At 45.8% G+C, this 27,366-nt stretch overlaps 1 protein-coding gene across 1 annotated transcript in view; it reads right to left on the bottom strand.

Moving 5' to 3' along the window:
• TNFRSF21 (TNF receptor superfamily member 21) overlaps positions 1-25,015 on the bottom strand; it is a 52,324-nt gene extending 27,309 nt beyond the window's left edge. The window contains exons 1-3 of the mRNA XM_014525514.2: positions 25,010-25,015; positions 22,502-23,150; positions 20,465-20,965 (exon numbers count right to left, since the gene is read on the bottom strand). Of these exons, the coding sequence (XP_014381000.1) occupies positions 20,465-20,965; positions 22,502-23,150; positions 25,010-25,015 (1,156 nt within the window). The remainder of the gene's footprint in view (positions 1-20,464; positions 20,966-22,501; positions 23,151-25,009) is intronic.
• Between the last annotated feature and the right edge of the window lie 2,351 nt (positions 25,016-27,366).

Genomic DNA, 27,366 nt, shown 5'->3' on the forward strand with positions numbered 1-27,366 from the left:
TTAAAACTATTACATGACAACTTACTGGTGCATGCTGCCAAGTAATACTGCTTGAGCCATTTGCAGTATCTTAATTCACTTGTTACTTCAAAAAATATAGAATAATGCTAATGCTCGTAATAAGCTTACAGCCCCTATCATCTCCATATTTCCAGATTCTTTATAAAAATTAGAACCTAGTGGAATACTAAATGTCACAATTCCTTCTTAATAAGCCGATGCAGTAAGATGTAGCAGATGTTCTTATTCAGTGTGCATTCGAGCTTCACTCCTCTGCTTTCAAATAGACAGTCTTTCATCTAGTAGTTACCTATTCAGGGGTCAAAGAAATATGTGCCAAAAAAAGCAGAGTGGCACACATGGGGACACAGCACGTTGCTCAAAGCCACACTCCAGCTGCTGGCCAGGCTCCAAGCGGCAGGATCACCACAGCTGCAGCCCCAGGAGGCCCCCAGGCAAGGCTGTGGGGACCAGCACAGTGCTGGCCCCAGCTTCCCCTACCCCACCCAGGGTAACCTGCCGGATGGCACGTGGCACAGATGTTCCCTTGGGACAACCAGTGGCAGCACAAGGTGTGCTGCTACTAGTTGTCCCCTGGGAAAGGAGCATCCGTGCACACGTGGACGTGGCCTGAGAGACTACCTGGTGCAGAGCCCCGATCTTTCCCAGGCAGCAGTCTACTTCATCAGCTTCTTTGGCAAATGCTTCTTCTGACAAAGCAGGCTGTTGCCTCTGAAAGCTCATGCCTCTCTGTACCTGTGAGTCTTCAAGGCACCACCCTGCAAGAAAAGTAAAAGAAATCTCTTCTCCATCTCCCAAACCTAATCTTCCCCTTGCTGTCACATTAACAAGGACTAGGCAATAGGATAATCTTGCTTTGAGCGATAGCTGGACTACAAGACCTAATGAAGTCCCTTCCAGTCCTACTTTCCTATGACCCTGGGATGCGACAGCACTATGAGTGTCAGCTCTTCTTTTCCACCAGTCCCCAGTTACCAAACCATATTGCTGCATTCAGTCCATCATCCTTCAGGGTCCTAACTACTGATCTAGCTTCACATTCATGGGAAAATACTGCAACTAATCAGTTGGGCCTCTTATTGTGAAAACCAAGACTATTCAGAGCTGCCAGTGCTTGGCTCAAAAACGGAAACCAAGCTGGTAAAGGATCCCCCCCCCAACATAACCTTTGCACAGCCTACGGGAGGCAAAGAGTTTACAATGAAAACCTCTGCCAAAGGATCACATGACGTTTTGGGCCAAATCTAACCCTCAAGACCCTAGACAAGAAAGAGCTTTTCAAACAAAACAGCTGAATTAGTCTTTCACTAGCATGACGGCCCTGGAGCTGCTGTGTAGGCGCTCATGAATATTGTATGTTGACCTGGTCACTAGGATAGTTACTGTATGAATATACTAGTGGGCTTCAAGGAACAAGAAAAAGAAAGTCTCCAGACACGAGACTGCTTCAGAAGCACACAAGGCTCGTTAAGCAGATGAAACCAAGACAGGAAAAGCCTTGTGCGCATGAGAGATCAAGAGGAGGATGCAAGAGTGGGAGGAAGGAACCAACATAGGGAGGACTGTATCAGATGAACCAGACTTGGCGATGGTTGCAGTCCTTTAAACTAGCTAGCTCAGGTACTGGTAGCAGCTGAACTCTGGCAGCACAAAACATTGTGCAAACTCATTTTGAATTGCTTTTCTATTGGGTTTTACTGACCTCTCTATTCCCACCACTAGATTCCTACCTGGATAAGCTCACTGGCTCAAGCAGATCTAGGACACAGGCATGCCTGGAAATACAGGTGCCGGTGGGGTGACAGAAGATGGGTTTTCCTAGGCTGCCACTGGGGAATGCCAAGCCTCGACACAAGACAGACAGGCAAAGAGTGTTGTTTTAAAAATCTCCTATTGCTCTCATTCTTGGTCCTCATTGTTAAAACAAAAAAAGCACTGGTTTTATGAAGGCAGTTTTGTCCCTGAATACCAGCTACCTGTCACAGCCTGCAGAAAGCAAGGAACCATGGCATACCGTGAGGCTGGAGCCTCATCCAAAATTAAAACAAGAAAATTTCACCCTAGGAAAGGTCTGACATGTAACAGGAGAACAGGAGTGGGACAGGGTAGCAGCAAGCCCTGCAACCACAACAGCTAGTCCCAAAGGCTACACTGTCAAAAAATGGCATATCCACCCTGCACACACTACATCCCAAAAGGACACTAGCAATGTAGTGCTAGGCACACGGCAATAAGTGTGCCTGAGACCAAGGCCTGATTTGTACTCATGACATCCTTTAAGGGGGTTGGGGAAGGGGGCCTTGCATGAACAAACCAGGCTTCACTGTGGTGCTCCCTAGCTCCTTTGATGACAGACGCATCTATGGAGCATGAGCCCTAAATGAATCTCCACCTTTGAACCAGAGTCAATACCACAATTTTGCACAGCTAATCTGAACCTTGTGTAACAAATGTATAAATGCATGCACGCACACACCACAGTTTGCCATTAGCTCCACAGGGATGACAAATCAAAGCAATTCCACTCCTCCAAGGACTTGGGAATCACCTAACATTTGAAGCGTTTATTGACGGTATAGGGCATTACTTGTGTGAAGCGTTAATTAAAATACACTACAGGGCGATGCTGAGTTTAAAGAAGATTCTTACAGGGCTTATTCAAGGGGAGCTGCAGAATTTATGGCACAACTTCAAATTCTTCTCTAGCCTCCTGGTGCCTTGGCTTGGCAAGTCTACTGCTGCCTACAATAGCCCTCCCTTCTGGGTAGCTTTCCCATAAGCTCCGTCTCACAGCTTGACCTTACTCTGTCATTTGTTTACTTTGAATAACAGAGTTGGAGGTTTTTCTCAGATGCTCCGACTTCTTTCCGAGTCTCACAACTCACTTGGGATTGTTCAGTGTTCCTTTTAGTCTAAATTTCTATTCTGTTACAAGGAAGCAGCTGCTCATACTTACTTAATTGGTCATCAAACAAAACTGCACAACTCTTTTGTGTTTTAATGACTCCCTTGATCTGCTTTGGGATAGATCTCGTCCGTCTCCTATAATTCTGGTGTTTACAGGTTGGATGTCGACTGACTCCGTTGTTAATTGTGCAGGCTCGGTGCTGGCATCTCTCCCTGGTTTCACCGGACTAATGACCAGGATTGCCAAGTTCACTTCCCAAAATAGTTAGGCATAAGAGAGATCATCTTTGTGTATATGCTTCTACTCAGGGCCACTGAAGCTTGTGCTAAATGTTTGCTTCTACAGAGCTACTGAGGGCATTTGAAAGTCTTACCACACACAGTCAGCAGTAGGTAGGCTAAACACAGGTGATGCTTCGGTTTGCCATGTCCTCCCTTTCACTTGTTTGACCAGTTTGGTGTCTTCAACCAAGCTGAAGACTGCTAAAGAGAAGCAAACCTGGCTCAACCACTTGCTGCTCGGCACGTGGGAATACTGAGAAACCGGGCAGCATTGACGGTGGGACTAGGGATCAAACCAGCAAGATCAGCAATGAATAGACAACTGAGAAGACTTCTGGTTGATCAGGCCACCAACCAACTCTCAGACCAAGGAGGGATGATGGTGACGGTGTCAGCTGGCTACAGATGGCCCCGAGTACACACCAAGAAGCCTGCGCAAGACAGAGAACCGGAGACCAGCACTAAGATGCGCACCTACACAGCGGTGGCTGCACTGCCCAACTCCCAGGCTTTGGCACCCACCAAACAGTAGCAAATGGGCACAACACGCTTCTCAGCAGGGGGCCCAGGCTCTGTATGAAGGCAGCATAAACAAGCCCCTCCTGCTCGGTCCACACATACAGTTCAAGGGAAAGCTGCACTTGTGCTCTCCCCTCTGTACACCGCTTTTTCCAAGGGACTTCTGCTCCTCTCACCAGTGGATTTGACAGTTCACTACACCCCCTTGTTACAACCCTCTTCTGCCACTCCACTGCACACCTCCCAGGTCTTCAAGCCCATCTGAATGCACTGGGCCTCTGCTACAGAAAGCCAAACCCATCTGGGAGTTGTGATCCTAGAAAGTGGCAACACAACTTGCTCAAAACTTAGTGATCGGTGGCTACTCATAACCACAGAGGAAAGAGTTAACCAGACCTAAACCCAAATGCCAGTAAGCACTACCTAAATGGGAAAGGAAAAAGAGGAAGCAGATTTTCCTTGACCTTTCCCCATGTCTGGGGTTGAGCCTGCCATCCCTCCCAGCTGCTCTATTCGTGTGTGTGCAGACTCACAGCCTGTATCTCATTCATTTCAAAGGTAAGTCTACCAGCAACCTAGCCTGGCTTCATGCATGGAACGAGTCAGGAGCTGGCTTTCAAAGCAATGGGCTTTGTCCTCTACTTACCCTGAAATGGGCGGTTACTAGGAATTCCAGCCCACTCCTCTGGTCTGCGTTTCTGCTGGAATTTAGTCCTGGCGATCACATAAGCCCCTGTACGACAGCAGATCTGATTGTCTTAAAAATCAGACCAGTGCTTGTTATGTTCACCACGTATGAACTGACACAGAGGTTCGGCTTTCACGTGAGACAGTCACCCGCAACTTCAGATAATGGAGCAACAGGTGCTTAGTCCCTGGGCTGGGGGCAGGGAAGTCAGGCCTTTACTGATGCTTCAGAAGGGTTGTTATGATGCAAACTCCATGGTGAGAGCAAATTTAACAGGAACTAAAACCAAATTACAGGCAAGGCCCAGTTAACTCTGCATTTCCCATTTCATGTATGAACTTGGCATCTATATCTATATCCGCTCTCCCACGAGCGATAGTTCTGCTCACATCTTACCAGACAGTTGTACAGAATATGCACGACTACCTCCACGCAGGGGGAGCATTGCACCGATTGCAGCAGGGGCTCTTCTGCGCACAGGCTCATGCTGTGCTTTTCGTGAGGCTCCACTCCAGCTTGCCAATGATTCAGGCTTGGCATATTCTCAGGCTGTGCCCACCTCCGAGCACATGGCACCCAGCATGGCATGCTGGAGACGCGTGAATACCAAAAAAATGTCAAGCCTGTTGGATTCTGATGCTGTAGGTGGGTCCAGAATAGAGGGCCCGTCTGTGTGGGCAGATACCCGAGTAAAAATGCACGTGCGAGTCAGAAGAACCATCTACTCACATGGACACGATGCCCTTTCCATGTGTCCCCAGGCACTGAACTTTGTTCAGCTCGATCTCCCCAAATTTCATCAACTCGCGTGAAGGGGGGAGCTTCAACACCCTGCACTGAACTGGGAAAGCACTTCGAAATCCTTCACAGACATCAAGCCAGACTGTCAAATCCAAAACCTTTATCAGAACGTCAGATATGTTAACTGGGGAATTAGGAATCCCATACCCTTCACGCAAACACATGCAATGATCAAGTTTAGGAGGAAAAAGTGCTTCCGGGCTTGGAAACCACCCCCCGGAAGTTCCAGTTCTCAAGGGGCAAATTTGGGGAGAAAGTCACAGGTGAAAAGGAATCACCGTCCAGAAGGGGGAAGGGGGACGATTGGAGACTGGAGTCAGACTGCCCTGTGAGCACAGACATCAGCTCAGTTTTTACTGTGGGAGAAAGTTTCTGATAGTGAACCATCACAGAGACTAAATAAGCACTATTAAAGCACAGAGCCACAGAAGAAAAAGCCTCATTTCAACTAAAAATTCTTGCAAGATGCACAAACTGACTTAACTGAGCAGCTCCCGGGTCCCACTTGCAACCTGGGAACGGCCTCCCTTGCCCGACTGGCTTTAAGGAGAGGTGGTCAGTCAGTCACCGCATGGTTAGCATTCATTTCAGTCCAAGAAACATGATGTGCAGACAGATGTGTACCTCCTGGGACCGCATCCCATCACATCGCTTATGTAGTTCCCTCCTGTTACCTACCGCTATCGGAAACTTTACTGCCAAAACCTGCCCTGCCCCCAGCAAAATTTTAGAGTCCAGAATAGTTAGCATAATTTACCATATGACTTATTTACCCACCCAAATGGTGGAAGCACTTCCTGGAGCATTCACAGCTTGCACAGAATTGCAAGCATGTGCTTGTGTACGCCTCGCCCCCACCAGATCCACCTCATCCTTCAACTGCTGTTGAATGGATTATATGGTACTCATGAGAGAAGCCCAGGCTTGTCTCCTGCATCACCCACCTCCACTTATATTCAGTCCTAAATATTTCGTTATGCTGAAGAGGTTGAAAAAAGTGTGTTCTTAATTCCACCGACTCTGCCCATCAAGCAAGAACTAGTCTAGAGCATGCTAATATAACAGTGTTTGGGGACGTGACAAACCCATGTCTTCCTAGTTACGCAAAAATCAAACTCCAAATAAGAGCACCAACTTCTGCTTGTATTTTTAGGACTCTCTTCTGCCATGAAGCGTCAGCCAAGAGAAGCAACTTTTGTGCGTTTTGGATGGCTGCAGAATTCGGGAAGCTGACCTGCAAAAAGGTGGTGATGATAACGCTAAAGAGATTGTATTTTCCATACAGTGTCTCCAACTTTTTCAGCTTCAAAGTACACTAAAGACATCGTTGAAGATGGATCGTGGAAGGAGGTTCCATGATCAACCATTTAAGTCCACTACAGAAGGAAAGGAGGGAATTTATTCTGTAGACCACAGCCATACAGCTGTTAAAGCAACCTTGTTCATGGGAGAGAGAATTTTGTGCAGCAAGCAAGAAACAGTCAGTCTTATTAACACTGCTTTTGCCTTATGTGCTAGAGACAACTTTGGCATTTTCATAATCAAGAACAAAGAGCAACTGCAGATACCACAGAAGCAGACCAGGTGCACACCTGACCCTTTCAGTTTTAAGATGCATTTCATGATTCTCTTCCAGGAAGTTAGCAATCTGCCACAAACCATCAGGTACAATAGGCCGAGGGGCAGATGTGCACTAAAGAGGAAAGCCTTTGGGATGGTTGGGTGGGATGTGATGGACCCGTTACATATGCGCACTGTATTTACTCACATCTTTCAACAAAAAATTAGCCTTCCAAAACTGGGGTGCTTCTCAAGTGGGAAGCCAACTTTACTCCCCAGAATACAAGCAGGGAAATGCTGCAGGAAGACTGTTGCTTCTTCCCTCCAGTATGGATGGAGAGAAGAGCAGAGCAAAAGGGAAGCCAGTGGTACAGTTTGACCTGCTTTGATTCCTATACCAACTTCCCAACCGCAGCAGTGGCATTTCTATTAAGGCAGCCCTGAGGGACTCAATTGACTTAATGGCTCATTATAAATCTGTTACCTGCCTATATACACACACACACACGTTGGGTTTTCCACCCCCTTCATTCTGCTTTCCCCCCAAACAAGTGTCATGGCTTATAAGTTGTTGTTTTTGGTTTATATATACACATGTTGGGTTTCCCCCCCCCTTCATTCTGCCTTCCCGCCAAACAAGTGTCACGGCTTATTTGGGCACATACGATATGCAAGAAAGTGCGGTACTTTCCACATTGGCTTCACAGTCTACTGTCTCAGATCAGCATTTTGAAAATGAGGATGTGTGCACTGAAGGAATTACCCATTTGAAAGCGAGAGAGAAGAATGCATAATAAAGTAGTGCATCTGCCCCATATCATTCAATCCAAGGGCTATTTGTTTGGATTCCAGTGTAGTGTTATTTAAGAAAATAAGATGAAATATCAGCAGGAGAATCACCTGCTTGCAAGTGGGGTGAGGTCAGCAGAAGACAAAAGGCTGAACTGCTTGCAACACTTATTGAAAGATGCCAGAGCTCTAGTACAGGCAGCAGATGAGGGGCCTTTACTGCTAAGAAAACGCAGAGGTCTAATTTCTCAAGGAGAGAAGCAGGATGGAACATCCCTAATCTTTAGTATACACTTGTGGTGTGGTTAACCAATACAAGTCTGGCAAAAATGCTCCAGCAATAAATATGGAAGATATCATATTTTAGCCATTTGGAAACGTAAACTTCATTGCTAAGCAAGACAGACGGATTTTTCCACCTCCCTGGCACCTCTGACATAGGACACCTACAGGGAAGAAGCCTGCCTAATCTGCACATCAGAGCAATGTTCTTACAAAAGGACTCTCAGATACCCAGGGGAATACACTTCCAGCCCCTACTTCCCTTATGCAACATGGAGTTTATTTTCTACCTAGAAAGACTTTTACAATCTTTGAATTCTCCTCGGCCTGAATAAGGGTTTATGTACCTGAAAGCTTACAAAAAACAAGGAATTTTTTGCTACTATTTATAGATTTCATTGATTTCTAAGGTCAGAAGGGACCTATTAGATCAGAGAGTCCAACCCCCTGCTCTGGACAAGAAAGAGTTTGTCTTAGCTGGTCTAATAAAAGATAGTTTATTAGACCAACTAAGAGATACCGCCTCTGACCCAATGGCTCTGTGCACTAGTAATAGAGAAGCTGACACTATTTCCTAATGGAAACAGTTTTCAGCTCAAACACTTTGTCTAAGCCAGCGGTTCTCAACCTTGGGTTGCAACCCCATTTGGGGTCGCAATGATAAAAAATGGGGCTGCAAAGACACCCAGCAGTGTTGATTATTATCAGTGTTGTCAATTTTACAGGGATCCGGGTTTTCCATTTGCTGAGGGAAAACAAGGAAAACTTTCTCCTTTAAAGGAGAAAAGAAGTGGGAAATGGCAGGTTCCCTTGCAGGCTGGCAGAGTAGGAGGAGGGCAATCTGGCAGACGACACCACATGCCGGGTGTAGAACCGGGAACACGCTCCCAACTGAGGTGGCGCAATCACCATCCCTGGAGGTGTTCAAGAGGAGGCCGGACAAGCACCTCGTTGAGCTCGTTTGAGCCCAACTACCTCCTGCCCACGGCAGGGTCCCCGGACTTGATGACCTTACGGGTCCCTCCTGGTCCTACTATTGTAAGATTCTAGGTTGAAGGAAAGGACAGACTCTTTAGCTTAGCTAGCTCGAGATGTCCATGGGTTGTTAAACTGCAGCTGCAAACGTAGACTATTTTCAAAGAGTTCTTTGCCTCGCGCATCTATTTCGGCAGGTAAGCAGACCTCGTCCTCTCAAACATGGCCCGCAGAGACTGCCCGAGTTGCAAAGAGGCCAGTGCTTCCGAGACAGGACGGCAGGTGCTAGATTCCTGTCTGCAGCCACATATGCCACTGCCCTTTCAGGGAGACCTGGAAAACTGTCCAGTGTGTTTTTATAGCAGCTCCATAAAAGCATAACCCCAGGTTTGTATATAGGACCACCAAGTCAGCAAAAACAAGACCAGAGATCTAGCATGGCTTGCGATTCATCAGGCTCCTTTATATCCAACTCCCCCACAAAAATCCCACATCCTACCCCTGCTAAAATGGCTTTTAAGCTCACATGGACTCGACATTTTGCATTTAGACAAGCAAGGAATTAAAATAAACTCAATTAGACTATAGAAGACAAAATAGTGAGACTGTTGAAGTAAGGGAGCTGGCACCTACTCATTTCTGGGGAAAAAAAAAAAAAAAAAAATTCACAGAAACAGTGACTACAAGGATTTATACAGAAAAAAAGTCCTTTTCTGGACCACTTTTGTGCTTCCTCTCCATTAACTTGTGGCCCAAATCTAAAAGAGGAAAAAAAAATTTTTTGCAACTGTCTAGTTGGTCTAATAAAAGATATTGCCTTTGCACACTGACTGCTTGTATTCTTAGACCAACATGGCTAAAAAAAAAACCCAAAAACCCCGTATCCCTGAAACATGGAAGCTATTGTAATTAGCTGTTTTGAAATGAAAATTTCATAAATTTTACAAGGAGGAAGCAAAATTCAACACCTTGAGACCTGGAAGCTGATGCCTTGCTCCAGCCTTTGTTTCGAGCCAAATTTGAATATCTGCAAAACAGCCTCAACCTAAGAGAAATTCCTTGCCCAGGAAACCCTTCCATCACCAATCCTCCCATGAAATATTAAACACTGTAACAAAGCACGAAGCATAATTCAACATCCTCCTTGCCATCAGACATGTTTGAAGTAAACAGACTGCTTCAACTTTTATCTGACCCTAATTTGCGTAAAATGAACTTTTCCAGCCAGGCGATCTTACACCGCTCTTTTGTGAAATATGAATTTTCATTTCTACCTGGGAGAAATTTTACAATCTTTGCATTCTCCTATGCCTGAGGAAGGATGCACGTGCCTGAAAGCTTGCAAATAAAAAGGAAAAAACAATTTTTGCAACTGTCTAGTTGGTTTAATAAAAGACATCACCTCTTGCACACAAACGGTCCCAACTCTAAGGCATGGGAATACTCATTCACATAATCAGGAATAAGTGTGTATTTTAGAAGCTATTTTAAGAAGGAAGGTAATGTTACTTGGAGGGGAACAAAGGTCTAATCCATCCTAATTCTCCCTACTGCAGAACATCTGAATTTTGAAAGCCCATGATAAATCTACAGTGGTGTCATATGGCCAAGCAAAATGTATTTGGTTATATGAACAGACATGTTCCATGCATGCTCTTTGAGTCATTGAGTCATATTGGTCATTTTGGATAACTTCCAGAAAGGAAAAAAATAAAATAAAGAGTGGTTGTGAACAAAACATGGCAAAACAGTACCTTCTCACTTAGCTCTCTCCAGCTTCCCATGTGTTTATACTTTGACAGTTTTGCTCCAGACTAAAAGCAGCTAGAGTCCATCCTACCTCACATATCTGGGGAATTGCTAGCTGGGTGCACTACTCCTGGTGACACACCAGACAGAAAGATTCAGCAATTCATGAAAATATTTCCAACCAGGAGCAAGTTTGCACGAACTAGGAAATCACCGAGCAGAGATCAACGCTTGAAGAACTGCACTTTAAATAACATCCCCCCCACCCCCCACCTGTTTCTACTACATATTCTGCTGCAGCATGAAATCCCAAGCTCTTTTCAACAAGCATTATTAAATCTATTGATCTGTCATGGATCCGAGTCGATTGCTGCTGCAGGTAGCTTTTTAAACAGCTGCTTCCCCAACACCCCCTCATCAAGGTTTCATCTAGCTCATATTTGCAAAATAAGTTTGCACTTGGTCTGGAACCGGAGCCAGCTTTTACCCTGCCGATATTCTCCTGTTCATCCTATGCACCATCCCATTCTCTCAGCTCCTTCTCGGATGGGAGCATTAGATCCTTCTCTCCAGACTGCTTCTTCTACCCAAAAGCAAAGCTTCCTGGACATGTCCTGTAACATGTTATCCACCATCCAACACGTTTCCACCCGTCACTGAAGGTAACTGGTTTGACAGCACTTACTGGTGTACATCTGTGGCATTATTCAAATGAACCACTTAAACGCACAAGGTATGCACTGGTGACATGCCGGCCTCATTGAAATGTTAAGTAACACTCCCAAAACTGTCAAAAAAAATGTTATTTCATCCCAGCATCCTTGCTTCCTTGGGTACTAATGTAGAGAAATTGTCTTGACAACTTCCAAACTTGCTTAAAAAAAATTTTTTTTTTAAATAAAAAAAAATTATATATCTCGCTTTCTTATGGGGCAAGAGAGGGAGAATTGGGAACTGAAAGAAATCTCTCAATTCATACAACCAAGAAGCAGCAGCCCAATTAGCATGGAAGACACCAGCCACTGTTATCTTACTTAAAACCGCAGGTCATCAGATCTTTTTGATCTCTGGCTAGGCCTTGAAAGATCCATCAGTTTGCTAACAGCCTGGGAAGGGGAACAAAATCAGTGGCAAAGCTGCTGAATACGAAGTCTCAGCTAGTCCAGAACAAGAAAGCATTTTTTCCTCCCCGAAGCTGACTTAGCCAAGGACCCTCTGCACGTTAGGGATGGGTCTGGCAAGACCCCAATGCAACGTTTTTACAAAGCTTAGTTGAGCTTCTCTCTCTCTTTCATGACCAAAAGTCACCATTCATTTACCAGAGGATAACAAGTGGTCTCCTACCTCCTCTCATCTCATTTAGCCGTTTCAAAATAGGAGCAAAACACATCCCATCCCAAATAGCACGTGGATACACAATTAAGAACATTTGAGGAAAAGTGCACAAGGGTGAAGTGACAATGCTGTACTGAAATGCAGCCACCCTTGCTGACACTCTGAACCAATTTTCAATTTTCAGCCTCCAGCCGACTGCACCTCCAGGGTTTAAATGAGATGAGATGCCTGCCTGGGTAACAGTTGCTTTCCCTTGCTTTGCAAACCTGGGTTTGCCCTGGACAGTGTGTTGAAGCACGCAACAAGTAGTCATCTCAAAAAAGCCCGTGTAGTTGCACTGTCCCATGTCAAGCTATCATTTTATTTTGCAAAATCTGATGCAAAACTTGACGTGGGCAAGACTGGAACAGCACAAGATATGCAGCATTCCCTCTTTTTGGGGCATACAAAATAGAAAGGAAAGGAGACGGAGGCATTTGCCAAAAAACGAACATTTCGAAGGAAGCAGGAGAGCTCAAGATATCATGCCAAGACAAGATTTAGCATCTTAACTGCATAGTTTAATACCAGCACCACAAAATTAAACTGGTTTTCCGGATAAGGATCGAGATGGTCTCGGGACACTTGGGCTCCATTGCCAATCTGTCACAGATGCCTTTGTGGGCTCCTGTTACTAGAAAGAGGGCTGGCACAGCAAGCTAGCTGACTGTGTAAGCAAGCAGGCAGGAGGACCAGAGCAGGCTCCCAGGCAGCCATAAGACAAGGGCTGCAGGCAGATAAGCTCAGCTGCAATCCAGAGGTGCGAGCTGCCCATTAGACCTAAAAAAAGAACATCTGTGTGGGGCTAGGGAGTCACTTGACCCAAAAGGGCAGTGCTTGGTGGCACATATGCACCCCGTGCCTGGGGAAAGGCAGGGGCACAGCCAGAAAAAGGGGGCCAGAGCTGGGAAGGCCAAAGCCCTGAAGGCTTTGAGACCTGAGACATGCATTGCAATGGGACGTCACTGAAATAATAACGCATAAGATCTGCAAGGCACAGGCGTTGCCGTACGGGCAGATGGAAGCCATGAACACAGCCCTTCAGGCACTCGGTGTCCCAGGGCACAATAGGCCTGAAGGGGCACGATGGACTGGATAAAGGCAGGTTGGCAGTAGACTGGACTCGCTTTGGGCCCTTGGGGCAGCCTCCTCAGCTTTTTTTTAACAACATCAAGGCATGGTAGGCGAGCAATATGAAGCGCCCCCGGGAGGAACAGAGTGAGTAGGAGATGCGTGTCCACCACGGGTGCCACAGCACCCTGGGGCACTGGTTGTCTCACAGCCCCCCACAAAAAGGCCAGTATAAAGTTGATGACCTCTGCCCTAACAATAGGCCAGAGGCTTGCCACCAAGCTACCACAGGCCCCTGAACCCCTGCAGCCACTCTAGTTGTCCCTGCTTTGCACAAGGGAGATGCTTTCCACACCCCTAATTCACTCTAGCTTGCCCCACCCCTAACTCTACCTCCACCAAAATACAATCACCAAAGAGCGTGGTAACAACCTGGACCAGATAATGCAGCGGCGATGGCGGTGATGTGTGGTGGCCCTCCACACAAAGCAAGGACCTCTGGGGCAGCAGGAAAGTTTGCAAAACATACAAACCGTGGGCAAGACAGGACGTCTAGGCAAGAACAGGGAGCCATCAGGATGCTAGTAAAACATGTGCTGGATCGAATCCCTTTGGAGGCTGGATCTGGCTCATGGACTGTAGTTTGCCAGCCCCTGCTACAGGGAATGTCCCACCTTGTAGGGGATGGGCACCACAGAGAAAGTGTTAAAACAGGGGCTATAAAATGAGAATGGATTACAATTCCAGCAGCCCAACTGGGAGGTTTCATTTCATTAGCAAGAAATGCTGCTGTACAGAGGTTTGCAACTTTGTTAAAAAGTAAATCTTGGGTGTAAGAAACCCCATAATCCAGGAACTGTAGTGCACCAAAAGCATTTCACCTCCAAAATGATGCCAAAAAGACTACTAGTCCCCCCACAAGAACACTGTCTATTTTACAGAGAGAAACATAGAGACAGAATGGTTTCATTTACTTAAGGCCAGGCAGTCAGTAAAGACCAGGAGCAATGGTATCGCTAGCCCCGCTGTCCTGATGCTCGGGTCACTGATGAGTCATGGTAAGCCACGCCAAGACCTCTGCACCATTTAAACTGTTCTGAGTCTGCGTATGGAGCAACTTCATGTTAAGGACATAGGCTTTTATTTAGCTCCAGCTGCCTAGAACTAATTTTAGGTTTACTTGTCAGGCAGTTTGTTTTAAGATACAAACGCCAACTCAGGACAGAACCACCAATTTAGACACGGATAAAAGACAAGGGATAATGTCCCATGCTAAGAATTGCTACGCTGGATTACAACAGCATTACAAGTGTTTTAGCAATTCAGACTCAAATATGAGCCATCAAGAGCTGGGCTAGCGTTAGCGCCATGATTATTTTCCCCACATGCAACACACTTTTGCCCCCAAAATCAGAGTGAGCATTTTAAGTGAAAAGTGGTTTTCTTCACTGTAAGAGAGACTGCCACATGTCTGGCTCACTGAGTTTCTACATTCTGCCTTCCACAAAGGTGCATGTTTTATTTGGGGGGAGGGCTTTATAAAAGAAAATATGGTATTTTATTCAAATTCCTCAAAGCAGCAGGAAAAAGTACGCACATTCGGAAACTGGGGATTAAAATGTTTAGTTTGGACCACTTCATTCTAGTATTCACATCCTCACAAACACAGCATTGCACTTAGAGAAATACCAATCCCAGGCACTGCTAGGTACATCTGTTCTATGACCCCAGATTTCACAAGAACCAAATCTCCCACGTCTCTTCAACTGGTGCACCTGAATATCAGGTTTAAAAGTGAATTTAAAATTAGATTTGAAGGATATTAAAGCTAAATGAAACCTGCTTTTATAAAGTTTTATGAATTTGATAGTGGGCGTAAAGAAGTTCTTTCTTTACAGCCAGAGGTTAGAGCTGTTTACTGAACTGATCAATAGAAGAGATGAAAAGATGGGAGCACAACTTTTACATAAACCCTTCAAAATGCGATTTGTTCAGACGCACTTCTTAGATGAATAGATTCATAGACATTAAGGCTTGCGAGAGCATCGGGTCCAGCCCCCTGCCCAAGGGGCAGGAAGTCAGCTGGGGTCAGATCACCCAAGCATTTCTTAACAGTAGCCAGGTATCTTAAGTGGCCTGACTTGAGCAACCCCCACAGCTGTTACACTGGCAGGCTTGATAGCATTTCTTTAACAGATGGTCAGAGCAGGGCAGGGCATATGTCAAGACACAGGCTCACCTGCAGTCTTTAACCCTGATTTGGGAGAAACAATCGGTTCCACAGTGCCCCTTTTGGCACTGCCAACCAGACTGTTAGCTGTGGCAGTTTAACATTTGGATCCCTACCTATTGGGCCACAGAACAGATTGAGTCAATACACCGGATACAGATTCTAACTTTCAGTCGATAGCAGCATAAGTTGGATCTGAATCGGTCTAAAGCAGCAATTTTCAACCAGGGCGCTGCAAGGTGCTACATAATATTATGCACCTAAAGTGCTAAAACACCTACACACGATTCACAAGATAAACCCCATGATTTCAAATAGAAATCCAGTGTCAAAAGCATGCTGACCTGTTGCAGTCCAAGTGCTTTGCAGCAGAAGAATGGCTCTATTATTTTTCTGTAGTCAAGAAGTGAGTGAAAGCTAAGAGAAGCTGTCATTTTCCAAGGGCTGCCTTGAGTCTCAGAGCTTTCAGGCCATGAAACTTCGCACGTTCCAAACCTCTGAACCGAGCAGCGAGTTTCTTACCGAAATGCATCCATGTGTTTTGTGGTCGGTGCTTCAGGGGAGGACTTGCAGCAGAGATTTCCCCCCCCTACCCTGCACGCACCCAAACTGCTGCCACATCCGAGCGCGAAACTCTGCCAAGCTGCTTCACTTCAGTCCTCTCGGGTTTGTTTTCAAGGCATCCACAGTTCTGTAATGGGTTAATTTAATGAACAGAGCGCTTCCCCTGAATTTCCACTATCCTGGCTTCTTATTTTCAAGAGATGGGGGCATAAGAGTCAGATCTGCTTGGTACTTAACCAGAGAAATGTGTCCACGAACCCCCTCAAGAAGCTAACTCCGCATCAGAGACATTTTGGTGAAAGCCACCAAATTAATACAGTCTGTTGCAAGGAAACCCGAACCGGTGCCATCTGTGCTACAGCTGCATTTGCAATTAGACAAAGTATTAACGGGTTTCTTTCATTTTGCCTGCATTGTCAAGCCACAGACTTTCAAACTGGCAGTACAAAATACAAACTGGGAGATCTCTAGCGCGGGAGAAAAGGAATAGGGGTTATGATGGATCTCCAAGTCAAAATTTTGCTGCTTCGGGTTTAATTTAGGTAAACCAAGAATAGCGAAGCGGCCCAAACTATTGGCAAAAAGCAGCTGACACGTGCAAAATGACACGGGCAAAGGAAGGGGCCCTGCGGTTGCAGCAAGGGGAGGGAGGCTTGCCAACTCTACGTTCTCCCCCACGTAGGTGACAGGATGGGGTGGAGGGGAAGCAGGGGAGGGTTATGCTCTTCTAGAGAGTCTTGGCCAGTTTGCTTCCTTGAGTTAGCATAGGGGCAAAAGAAAAAAAAAAAAACCTCTGCCCCATATGGAAGCTGAGAACAGGGATGTTGGTGGCAAGATACGTAAAAGTGCTGGACCTGGGGTGAGCACCTGAGACAGGGCACGTTGATAAGGGAGTAAGATCATCCATGGAGATGACCGAAGCAGGTCACGCAACCTCAAGCTATTAATTTATGCTGTGTTCATCTTGCTGTGCTGCGTTCTTATCCAGCTAAGAAAAACAGATGGAGATGAACAGGAGGCTTCACACCTCTGAACTCTCCTTTCCTCCACCCTCTCCAGGAAATTCCCCATTCAGGACGGCCCAGGGCTTAGGAGACAGACAGAGCAAAAGGATATCCTACTGCAGAGTCCCAGCTCTGCTATAAGGTTTGCCAGCCCCGTCACCTACAGGAGGCGTACTAAATTAGCAGGTCTCAATCTCCTTAGATTTAAGGTTCCCTTTGGAAATGCCAGCTCTAAGCTTTCACTTGTTTTTTTTTGACCACGAGGGGAAAAAAAAAAATATTAGAGCAATTCTCCTGTTGCAGAGAACTCAGCACAACCACAGCAGGTCAGAGGGTTCTTGATGCTCTGGATGCCTATTTGACATCTCTGGGTTCATTTTGTCAGTCACGTGCCGGGGACATCCCATGCCACCCTTAAAAGCATCTAATGGCATCCCAGGAGGCTGCATCACCTGAGCCAAGGATCATTGATCCAAGTGCTCTTATCCCAGTTTCTTTGGAATTAGGAGTGCCGCATGGGCCATAGAGGTTTACAATTCAAGTTTAAGACTAAGCAAGGATGGTATTCCTGGAATACAGGTCATCACCTAAATATATTTCTTACAGTAACACAGCCAATGGAAAGTGGGATATACAAATTTAGCAAGTGTTGTCATACAGGTTATAGGATGAGGAACCACCCAGATTTTACGAGAGCTGGAAGGGTACATGCCATAACCATTGAATTGGACCCACACTGAGCAAAATATTTACAAGTAATGAACTTCCAACAACCAAGCCACACAAAAAGAGACTTTTAGCAATAAATAAACTTCAGAGTCCAGGTGCAAGCACCAAATTAGGACTTTGGGGGTCTCTAAACGGTGGAAGTTGTAGGGTAAGATGGGTACGGGACAGATCAGTCCACAAATGCTCTCCCCCACAGTATCCATTCTGTACCACTGAGATACAAAATACTGGGCTCCATGGACCTGTGGGCTGACCCAGTATGGCAATGCAGAATGCAAAAATCACCTTAGGAGAACTGGTTAAGAGTCCAGGGAAGGGAACAATTACTGAAAGACTATACTGAAGTGCACAATCTCGATGCAATGCAAGATCAAAGGTGTAACTGGAGGTCAATATGCCTGCTTTGAGAGCTTTCTACAGACTTGAAAACCAAAACAGAGGTATATAAAATACAGAAAGGAAGACACATGCTTAATTAGAAGTATAAAAGGAATAGCTTGAGCATGCAGGGCTAAAATACGAAAGTTTACAGTACAAAACAACCTACAGCTAGCAAGTGGCAGAAAAAGCAATAAGAAGCCGTTCTAGAAATACAAGAAATCCCAAAGAAACTATAGGTCTATCACAGTATTTAATGAGGAATGAGAACAAAATAATAGCTAATGCAAAGAAGGATGCAGTACACAATGCTGCCTTTGCTTCAGGCCTTAAAGATTAATTGTGATGAGATAATTAAAACCATCCAAACAGTGGGATAGAAGTGCAGGCCAGAACAGGAAAACAACACATAGGTCAGCTAGATGTACTCAGATGAGCAGAGCCTGATGAAATCCGCCCACGAGTATCTAAGGCAATAACCGAAGTAACAGCTGGATTGCTAACATCTGTCCTAAAGAACTGATGGAGGATGGGGAAGGTTCTTAAAAGATGATAGGAAAACAGTTTGTCCATCTAAACGGGAAAAACAAGGGCCCAAGGAATTACAGACTACTCAGTCTAACTCCACTCCCCATAAAGGCTCTAAAACAATTTAGTTAATGTACACGTACCTAGAGGAATATACAGTGGTAAGAAAAAGCCAACCAGGATTTGTCAAGAAAAAGTTGAGTCTAACTTGTTAGAGAAGGAAATTAGCTTAGTTAACTGGCTTGCTGGGTAAGAGGAGTCCATTAAAAGTGGGAAACCTGGTCAATTAGTACCCACATACTCCAAGCATTTTAAAGCACAGCCATAGCGTTTATTAGGAGGGAGACAATGAACTCATATTCCTACAGCAGCCACATGGCCTGGGACTTGAGAGATCTCTGGTCTACTCTAAGCTTCACCACTGGCCTGAGGTCAAACCGGAAGGTAAGTCAAGTCAGTTCACCTGTACCTCAGTTTTCCCACCTGTAAAACAGGGATGTCGTTGTAAGGTGCCTGAAGTCACACTGATAAAGAGATGAGCTCCGAGCCACATCGACATCTATCCCAACGCTACCCAGTAATTACAAGTGCCTAGAGAACAACCACGTTTCCTTAGTTGAACTAGAAAAGCCACCTGGAGAACTGTCAATGCCCACCGACGGCTGCCCCGAGGCCTCTCGCACTCTTCCAGGTCAGGCTCAGCAACAAGTTTCCAGAATTCAAGAAGGAAAACACATGCCCGCCTCGCCTTCACCACCAACCTCTGCCCCGCACCAGTTGATAGCAGTTCCTGGGAATTTCCTGCAAGCACTCAGCAGCACTGCCACCTTCCACCTGACTTCGGACTATCAAAGCTAACCACCTCTCCGTGCCTTTACTGTTAGGTGCAAGTACGTAGAATGGGAGGGGGATCACCTGTAGCAGGCTGGCAAGGTGCAATCATGATGAGGGGATATGGGGATTAAATCTGAGCGTGGCAGGATAAGGAATTCAGAGAGGCGGGGTGCCTCTGCTGGTGGCCCTTAGCCTCTCCCATGTGTAGGATCACAATAAGGAGGTGTATAAGGGATCCAGGATGCCTCCTCTCAGTGCCTTAGTGCTGAGGCTGCATTAGCAATGGTCTACAGAGGCCGACTTGGCAGAGGAGTTGTCTCCAATACAAGGGGAACAGGAGATTGTCTGTGGGAGTATTGCTGGGTAAGTGAAAGCACAGCATTAGATGGGCAAAAGCAAATGAGCTGTCAGGGTGGAGAGGGGATGGTGAAGGGTTAACCGTTTAGCAGGGGCAGGGCTGTTTCTAGGGAGTAGGTTTGGTGTTTGGGTGCGGAACAGATGCACCCATCTTCTGCTTTTTACAACCTGGACTGCACTAAGTCAAAGTATCTGGAGCTCAGGATGCCGGTCGGGGTCAAGGCTTTGGCCAGGAAAGGGACTATATCCCTCCAGAGCTAGGCAGAGAGGTTGGAAAGGCAGAAAACCTGCAAGAGACAGCCAGGTGTACACTGAGGTGACAGAGGAGCTATGGGCAGACTGAGGGAGAAAGCGGGGAGGGGAAGGCAGGGTACTGCCTCTTTCAAGGTCCTCTTAACAAGGATTCAGATGGAAAAAGGAGCAGTGAAGGACAGATTACACCTTGAGCGGGCTTGTGGAAAACTGGTCAGAAAGGAAGGACTACAATGGGAAAAACAGGATGGTGGGAGTGAGGAAGCAGAGATCAGAGGAAGCAGGCAGGAGGCAAAAAGGCAGCCTAAGGAAGAGCCTGCAATGAAAGGAGGAAGGATGCTGCTGGCTATGAGGCACAGTAAGCAAAGAAGCTTTGGACTGATTCACTAGATGTGAACATGGCATACCAAAAGCATCCTACAGATATCTGCAGCTAGTGGCGGATGTGGCAAGTCTAAACAGGCAAAAAGCTTGAAGAATTTTTGGAAGAGGTTGAGAGAGAAAGAGACATGACCCCTGCCAATCCTCCATATTCCACCTGCTGTCACGTTCCCGAGCGATATTGCTTACCGTGCCCGTTGCAGTAACAGATCCATTTTTCTCTGTTCTGAGTTGGAGTTGAGGTTTTTTTCAGACCAGCCTTTTCCACAATGGTACTGGGATCTTGCCGAGGTCCTTTCTTCAGAGTCCGTGAGCTTTTCCTGACACTGCACACAACTATAACCACAAGAACTAGCAGCAGAAACAGGACAATCATCCACGGTAAATGTTCATTGATATCGAAATGCTTGTGGGCGTTCTGGCGGTTAAGTCCTCTCTTGGGAGGCTTGTAGGGGATGCTCGCCTTCTCACCTCCTGTCATCTCCAGTGCTGGCTGCACTTTCAGGACTGACTGACTGGCATGTGTGTGGTGGTAGCGCTGCTGGTGATCGATAGCCCTGGAGACGGTCAGGTTGACACCGTCCGTCTGATTTGCTGAGGTTTCGTTGTAAACATCTGTTGGTTCCTTTGTGCTGTTGTACACATTTGGTCTAGGAGAGGCAGCAAAGCTTGAAAATGAAGGGGTCATGCCTGCAAAAGGAAGAGAAACCTTGTGATCACACGTATGAAGAGTCATAAGCAGCACAAAGACACTTTGCTGGCCAGGACTTGGAAATGAAATGTTCCAAGCAGACCTTGAAGAGCATTTATTCAGCGAGGACGCTGAGTTTTAATTGTACCTACCTCAAAAGAAAGGTTTGAGACTTTATATTACTATGCTGCATCATTCATTTGTCATCTCTATTACTTTGGGTTTGTTAGTTAACAAAAGGATGTCAAACACATCAGGCCCCAGCACACTGTGTGCATCCTGGACCAGCCCTAGGCATCATATGCCAGACTAGTTCCACGTATTGGGCCAGGGCCAATCTGAGACCTGCAGGCAGCACCACAGCCTGGATGATAGGGCTCCACAGGCCCAATCCAGCCAGCAGACTACATCTGTGCTACATACATTAATTCCAGGATGTCAGCTAAAGAAAATGGGTGAATTAGAGGGATGTTGCTAATTTGTATCTAGCCAAAATTTACATAAACCTTTGTCTTCTAGAAAGCGTAAAGTTTGTGCAAGTCCTTGGGGGTTTTAGCTTCCACAGGAAAGATTTCAAGCCATTACAACAACATTTACCTGTGAAGTTTATAACCTTACACTAAAGGGGCTTACAGTTGCTGGTCTACAAAATTGAATATGTTTTTTAATACAGATTTTCTTACTCAACTTTCCTACCATCAAAGAATGTGCACTTGACAAAAACTTACCAACTACAAGTCTTGCAAAAAAGAAAAGAGGCCACTACAGCAAGAACTGCAGCCTGGCAGATTGGTTTTATTCCCAATCCAGCCTAGGTGAACATGAATCCTCTCTCAGGCAGCACAAACTGGGCATCTAGCCTTTACAAGAAGTGACTACTTTAGGGAGGTTAAACTTGGCTAACTGCGCTTTCACGTATAGCCTTTTTTTTCCCTGAATGATGTGCAGTTTTCCTTCAATGAGTTAAAAACAGACCAGCTAGGTGCTTTTTCCAGGCAATCTACACATTCAGAACAAAAAAGCAGTGTGGCAAAGACTGAAAGCATGTATAATTTTGGATGAAGTCAAAGCCCATATTTGATATAAATCATAATTTGATACAAAATGCCACGTTTCTTCTACAAGCAGTTGGCGGTGGGGAATCTTACATATATACGAAAAGGGGAGTGAGAAAGGAACCATATTAAAGCAGACAATTATGATATATAAGAAAGTCCTACTGCAGATGGCTAATAGTTTGTAGGAAATCACTGTTTCAAGCTTTCCTATAATAAATGCCAACTGATTCATTAGAAGTCTACCCCATAGTGCTGGAACACATTTCAGGAGAGACGGAAGGTCATTGGTATTTTAAAAAGGGTTTCCAAATTGTTCTAGCCCTAGAGCAGCTGTACAGTTCAAGCCCATAATCCATGATGCAAGACAGCAAGGCGCCTTTTAACAGAATAAAGGAATCTAGAGTTTTGTAATCGTGTCCCCCAACCAGATACGTGGAACAAAACAGCCTTAAAATTAGAGCCAGAGGCCAAAGCTACCTTTGGGAAAATAAGTGGTAGATTGAACTTCGTAGCGTTCTTCAGACTCTTCTCGGCTTGATGAAGATACTGTGCTAAGGAGGGATGAGGGATCCCCACAGATGCTGTCACTCTTTCTTGTCCCAAGTTTTATCAGCACGTTTTTTCCCAAGCATTTAGTGTACGGTTTGCATCTCATCACGCTAGAAGGCACATCCGAAAAGGTACCGGGAGGGCATTGTTTACACTTGACATCCTCAGTCTCCGTTCCTTTCTTCCGCACACCCCAGCCAACTGGGCACACCGCGTGAAGTCTGCAAGTGTCATTAACCCGAAAAGTACCACTCAGGCAAGTGCACTCCCGGTCAGTCAAGGCAGAACAGGCTATTTTCTCAGTCATTGGCGGTTCGCACGGTTTCCTACAGAGATGGCATCTCTCAATGCCATTTTCATGTTTGGTAAAGGTCCCAACTGGGCAAGGGCTGCACTCTCTCAAGGTAGTCTTTGTACAATGCTTAGACACGTAGGTTCCCGCAGGACACTTGTCACAGATCAGTTCTTTGTTAGTGGCACGGTCGAGGTGGTGGTATTTGCCAGAAGAGAGGTTTATGGCATGCGGTTCAGACGTCAGCTTGGACTGAGCAGCAGTGGTGCCAAGGAACACAAGCAGCTGAAAGACAGAGAGGCAGGACGTTAGTCAGATAAGACATCTTAACAGTGACTCCCTATATGCGACTGTTCCCATTTAAAACTGCAGAGTCATCCAAGGAAGCTTCCCATTCTTTTCTTTTCTTTTTTATACTGTTAACAATTCATGTGCCTACAGCAACCGGAGGCGAGAAGAGAGCTGAAAGGCCAGAAGGAGACGCTAGCATTCAGGGAAGAACCAGCCAGCACCTCTGGGGATCGAACAGAAGGGGATGAGGAGACAGGATGGATTTGGTCAGTGCCTGGATGCAGCAAAGTCATTAAGACTTGCCTGGTATTAGCGCACCTTACATCTTACACTCCGCTTTTGCAGACACACTAAGCACGATATTCCTGTCCCGAGGGGATTAGGATGTAAACAGCGCTGGAGGCCCTGCAAATGCACTTCAGCAATACTTAAGGGCCACGAGCAGGGAATTCAGATTCGATTTACAGTTCAAGCGAAGAGTTCCCAACATGAACAGAAGCTTCCCGCAGAGCAGCAGTTCCCAATCCGGGTGCCATGGCACCCCTCGCATTGTTTTATCTAGGAGTTCATGGCACAAGGGACACGGGTTCAACTGCCCCCCTCCAGTTCTCCAGAAAACACCCAGATATTAAAGACATTGTGTGTGGTTCTGGCTGGACTGGGAATCAGCTACATCTATACAATCTCCTCTCTCCAGCCCCTGGCATTTCACCGATTCTGATGAACGACTCAGTGTTTTAACACTTCACCAGTGCAGCGTCTACCAAGCAAGGCATGCCACTGGTTTCGAAGAAGCTGTCCCCAATACAGTTGACATCAGTTGCCCCAAAGGGGAAAAGAAATAGTTAAAAGGAACCTCAATGAGGAGTACATGTGGCAACAGCTCTCCCATGACGAGCGTGCAGCATTCGCAGGGACACATCTCGCACCATTACAACGTGGGGAAAAAAATATGTTTAAAAAATGGATCTATTGTTATTACTTTTAAAGTCAGGCTTGAAGTTCAGACATTGCACAGGTGAAGATTTAAACACCACCAGGATACTGGATCAAGACCAATACACTGTAATCAAACAGCTGGAGATATGCATCACTTCTGGTTACTGCTGTTGCTCCGATAGCGACTCTGGGAAACCTGCCAGAGAATATGTTTAAAAAAATAAAAAAAAAATCCAGCATGACTCTGCAAAATGTCCACGCCAATGGAACAGCAAGTTACAGTGCATCATTTTTTGGTGCAGTCTCTTGCTTCCTGGAAACGCATGCTATAGCACATTTCCATTTCCCCTACTACATAATTTATGGCTCAGGATTTGTACAAAATGCTTCAAATATTTTATAATGCCGCAATTACTGGAGTGCACAGGAGCTGAAAAGGATGCTTCAGCAGACAGGCCAATTACTGCACATCAAAAGATTCTTCACACGCTAAAAAGGACTGAATGACGTCTTCCTCCCCGCAAGCCCAAGGTAGCTAAATAGGTGTTTCTAGTTACAGACTGAGAAGACTCGCATCTATTGTCTTTAAGCAATCCAGAGGCAGATTCATTTTCCCCCGCCAATCAGGAAGCCAGGCGGAGCTGAATTTGAACTAAGATGCACCCCTGAAAACCTGATTAGCCAAGAGAAGCGATGGGCACCGTTTACCTTAGATGCAACTACCCAAAATGATCGTACGGAGCTTACTCCAGGGGTGGCATTTATATAGTACTTGTCACTATAGTGCCTGAATCCTTTACACAGAACACTTTATTGAATAGCCCCATCATATTGATCTGCCTTCTGTTTGCTGCTGCTTTCTCCAAGGAAAGTTTGCTTAGCTGGGCCTTTCAGGGACTGAAAAGCCAGCTCACCCACATCCCGCCGCTGGCTGCCCCTCTCTCCAGGGGCTGCAGTTATGCTCTGCAGAGACAGAGAATGAAAATCAGGGGCTCTTGTAAGAGAGCGTCCTTCTAAATCTCTGCAGAGCCTCCGATGCACAGGACCAGAGAAGGGGGCATGTGGAAAGGATCAGTGGATTTCTTGGCATGGCTGATTGTATGTCGCTGCCACTTAGAAAAGCAGCGCTTAAGGGACTACAGAGGAAGCAAGACACCACAGTTGATTTACACCCTGACGAGTAAGAAAGACTAGAGGAAATCTCAAAATGCTGGCTTATAAATGGAACTTGAAGCTCCAATTTGGGGGTGCGGGGGGAAGACTGGACCCCAGCAGACTAAGGACAGACCATTAAATTGATTTCTCCCAATTAAGATTGCCCCGGGTTGGTCCCACCCAGGATCACGTCAGGAACTCACCAGGACCCAAGGGCCTCAATTCTCGTTGGAAGAGGCGAGGTCCAGTCTCCCGATCAGGTGAGAAGAAGAAGGCAGAAAGGTGCTCAGACCAAGGCAGACTGTGAAAGGCTGGGACTTGGCATAACCAGTGTTGCCCATGGGTAAATCTATTATAACAGGCCACCTCAGTGGCTGGTACCTACGTGCACATTTATGCAAACACGTGACTTGGATGTCTAACAAGAAGGTATAGCCTTTAAGGTGCTTGTTCCTCAATGTTTCCTGATCAAATGGGACAGTGCTGTTTTGCAGCATGCATTCTTTCGCCTTGAATTTCCTTGTTCATCGCAGTTCTTCATTACAGCACTCGGGGTAAGCAAAGCCTAGTAAACCACAGGTAATTTGCTCCGGTACAACAGGGCAGAATTTGGCCCTGTACATTTCCAGCTAAAACGACACAAAATTTCATCACATCAAGACAAGGGCCCGCCTGATCTCTTGAATGCCCAACACGGTTATACAAGCTCTCCGCTACCCACATGCAACTCCTACTAAGAATCAATGGGGGTCCTTCCAAAGATAGATTTGCAAGACTGAATCCAAAGGTTGTAAAGATGTTTGGCGGGAAGAGTGAACAGAAGCCTCCTTCTAGCACGTGGTCCTAAAAAGATGTCAAAAGCTTCTTTAGGGCTCATCTTTGCTGCACTGCTAGTGCAAGGCCGTAACTCCAACCTCACTCTTAACCAGACTCCCATCAACATGCAAAAGTGTTTTAACTTGAGCTAAAAGTGATGGGATAGCTTGAAGTAGCTGGCCTGGAGGGGGCGGGGGACAGGACGGTGCTGCAGCCACTGGAGATGGTCCCTGCTGCATCACCACTGCACTCTCCCGTAAATGCTAATCCAATTACTGCGCTGCTAAGTCACTTAGTAGCTCAAGTGTTCTCCCTACAGCGTAAAAGGCAGCTTTGCTTCATTTTTAACTAAACCTCAGATTTATACAAATCTACTGTAATATTTGAATTGGCTTAGTTAAGTTACAAAGCCCATTTGGATGCTGTCAGTATTTATCAAACATTGTGCTTCACACAGGAACATGAGCAAGTCTCCTCATTTTTCTTACACTGAGCCTCTCTCTCTCTGCCTGTCCGCCCTTCCCCCTTATTAGTCAGCTTTTCCACTAATGGAAGCCCGCTCTGAACAGAGAAGCAGAAAATAAGCATCCCTTTCTTCTTTTTTTTTTTTTTTTTTTTAAGAAATAGATGCTATGGCCTGCTTTACAGAGGGACTTATCAGAAACTGGTTCCACCAATATGACAGCTCAAGCATTTCAAGGCAGGGTCTTAAAAAAACCAAATTTGCTGACATCTAAAAGTGTGAATTGAACGCATCCCCAGAGACCCGGAGGAAGAGGACCGTGAAAGCTTGGCTAAGCCTACCCCAACCATGCAAGTTGACCAATAAAAGATATCACCCACAAAAATCCTTGCCTCTCATTTAAATCCATTGTCTTGTTTTTGGACAATGGAGGTACAAACAAAAAGCATGCAGTATGATGAAGTTATGTTCCTTTTTAAAAATAATTTTAAAAGAGGATATAAAAAACTAGCAGCCCATAACTTTTAGAAACTTCCCTGCCTTTAACCTCTCATCTTGAGACAGCAAATGTTTGCTATGAAGGTGACAATATCAACAGGCGCCAGGAGTGCTCAGAGTTAAGGCTGGGAGTGACAGCCCACAATGAAGACACAGGGGTAGGATACAGCCAGGCAAGAGTGAAGTGTGGCACTCACTCAAGGATGAGAGGCTGGGGGGACATAAGAATACATACAAGGTTAAAGGCAATCAGGACTCGTAGTAGAGATGCTATCTTTTATTAGACCAACAAAATTTTTGCCAAAAAAAAATCTTTAATTGCAAGCTTTCAGGCACAAA

This window comes from Alligator sinensis, unplaced genomic scaffold, assembly GCF_000455745.1.
Source record: "Alligator sinensis unplaced genomic scaffold, ASM45574v1 scaffold1666_1, whole genome shotgun sequence".
Classification (NCBI taxonomy): Eukaryota; Metazoa; Chordata; order Crocodylia; family Alligatoridae; genus Alligator; species Alligator sinensis.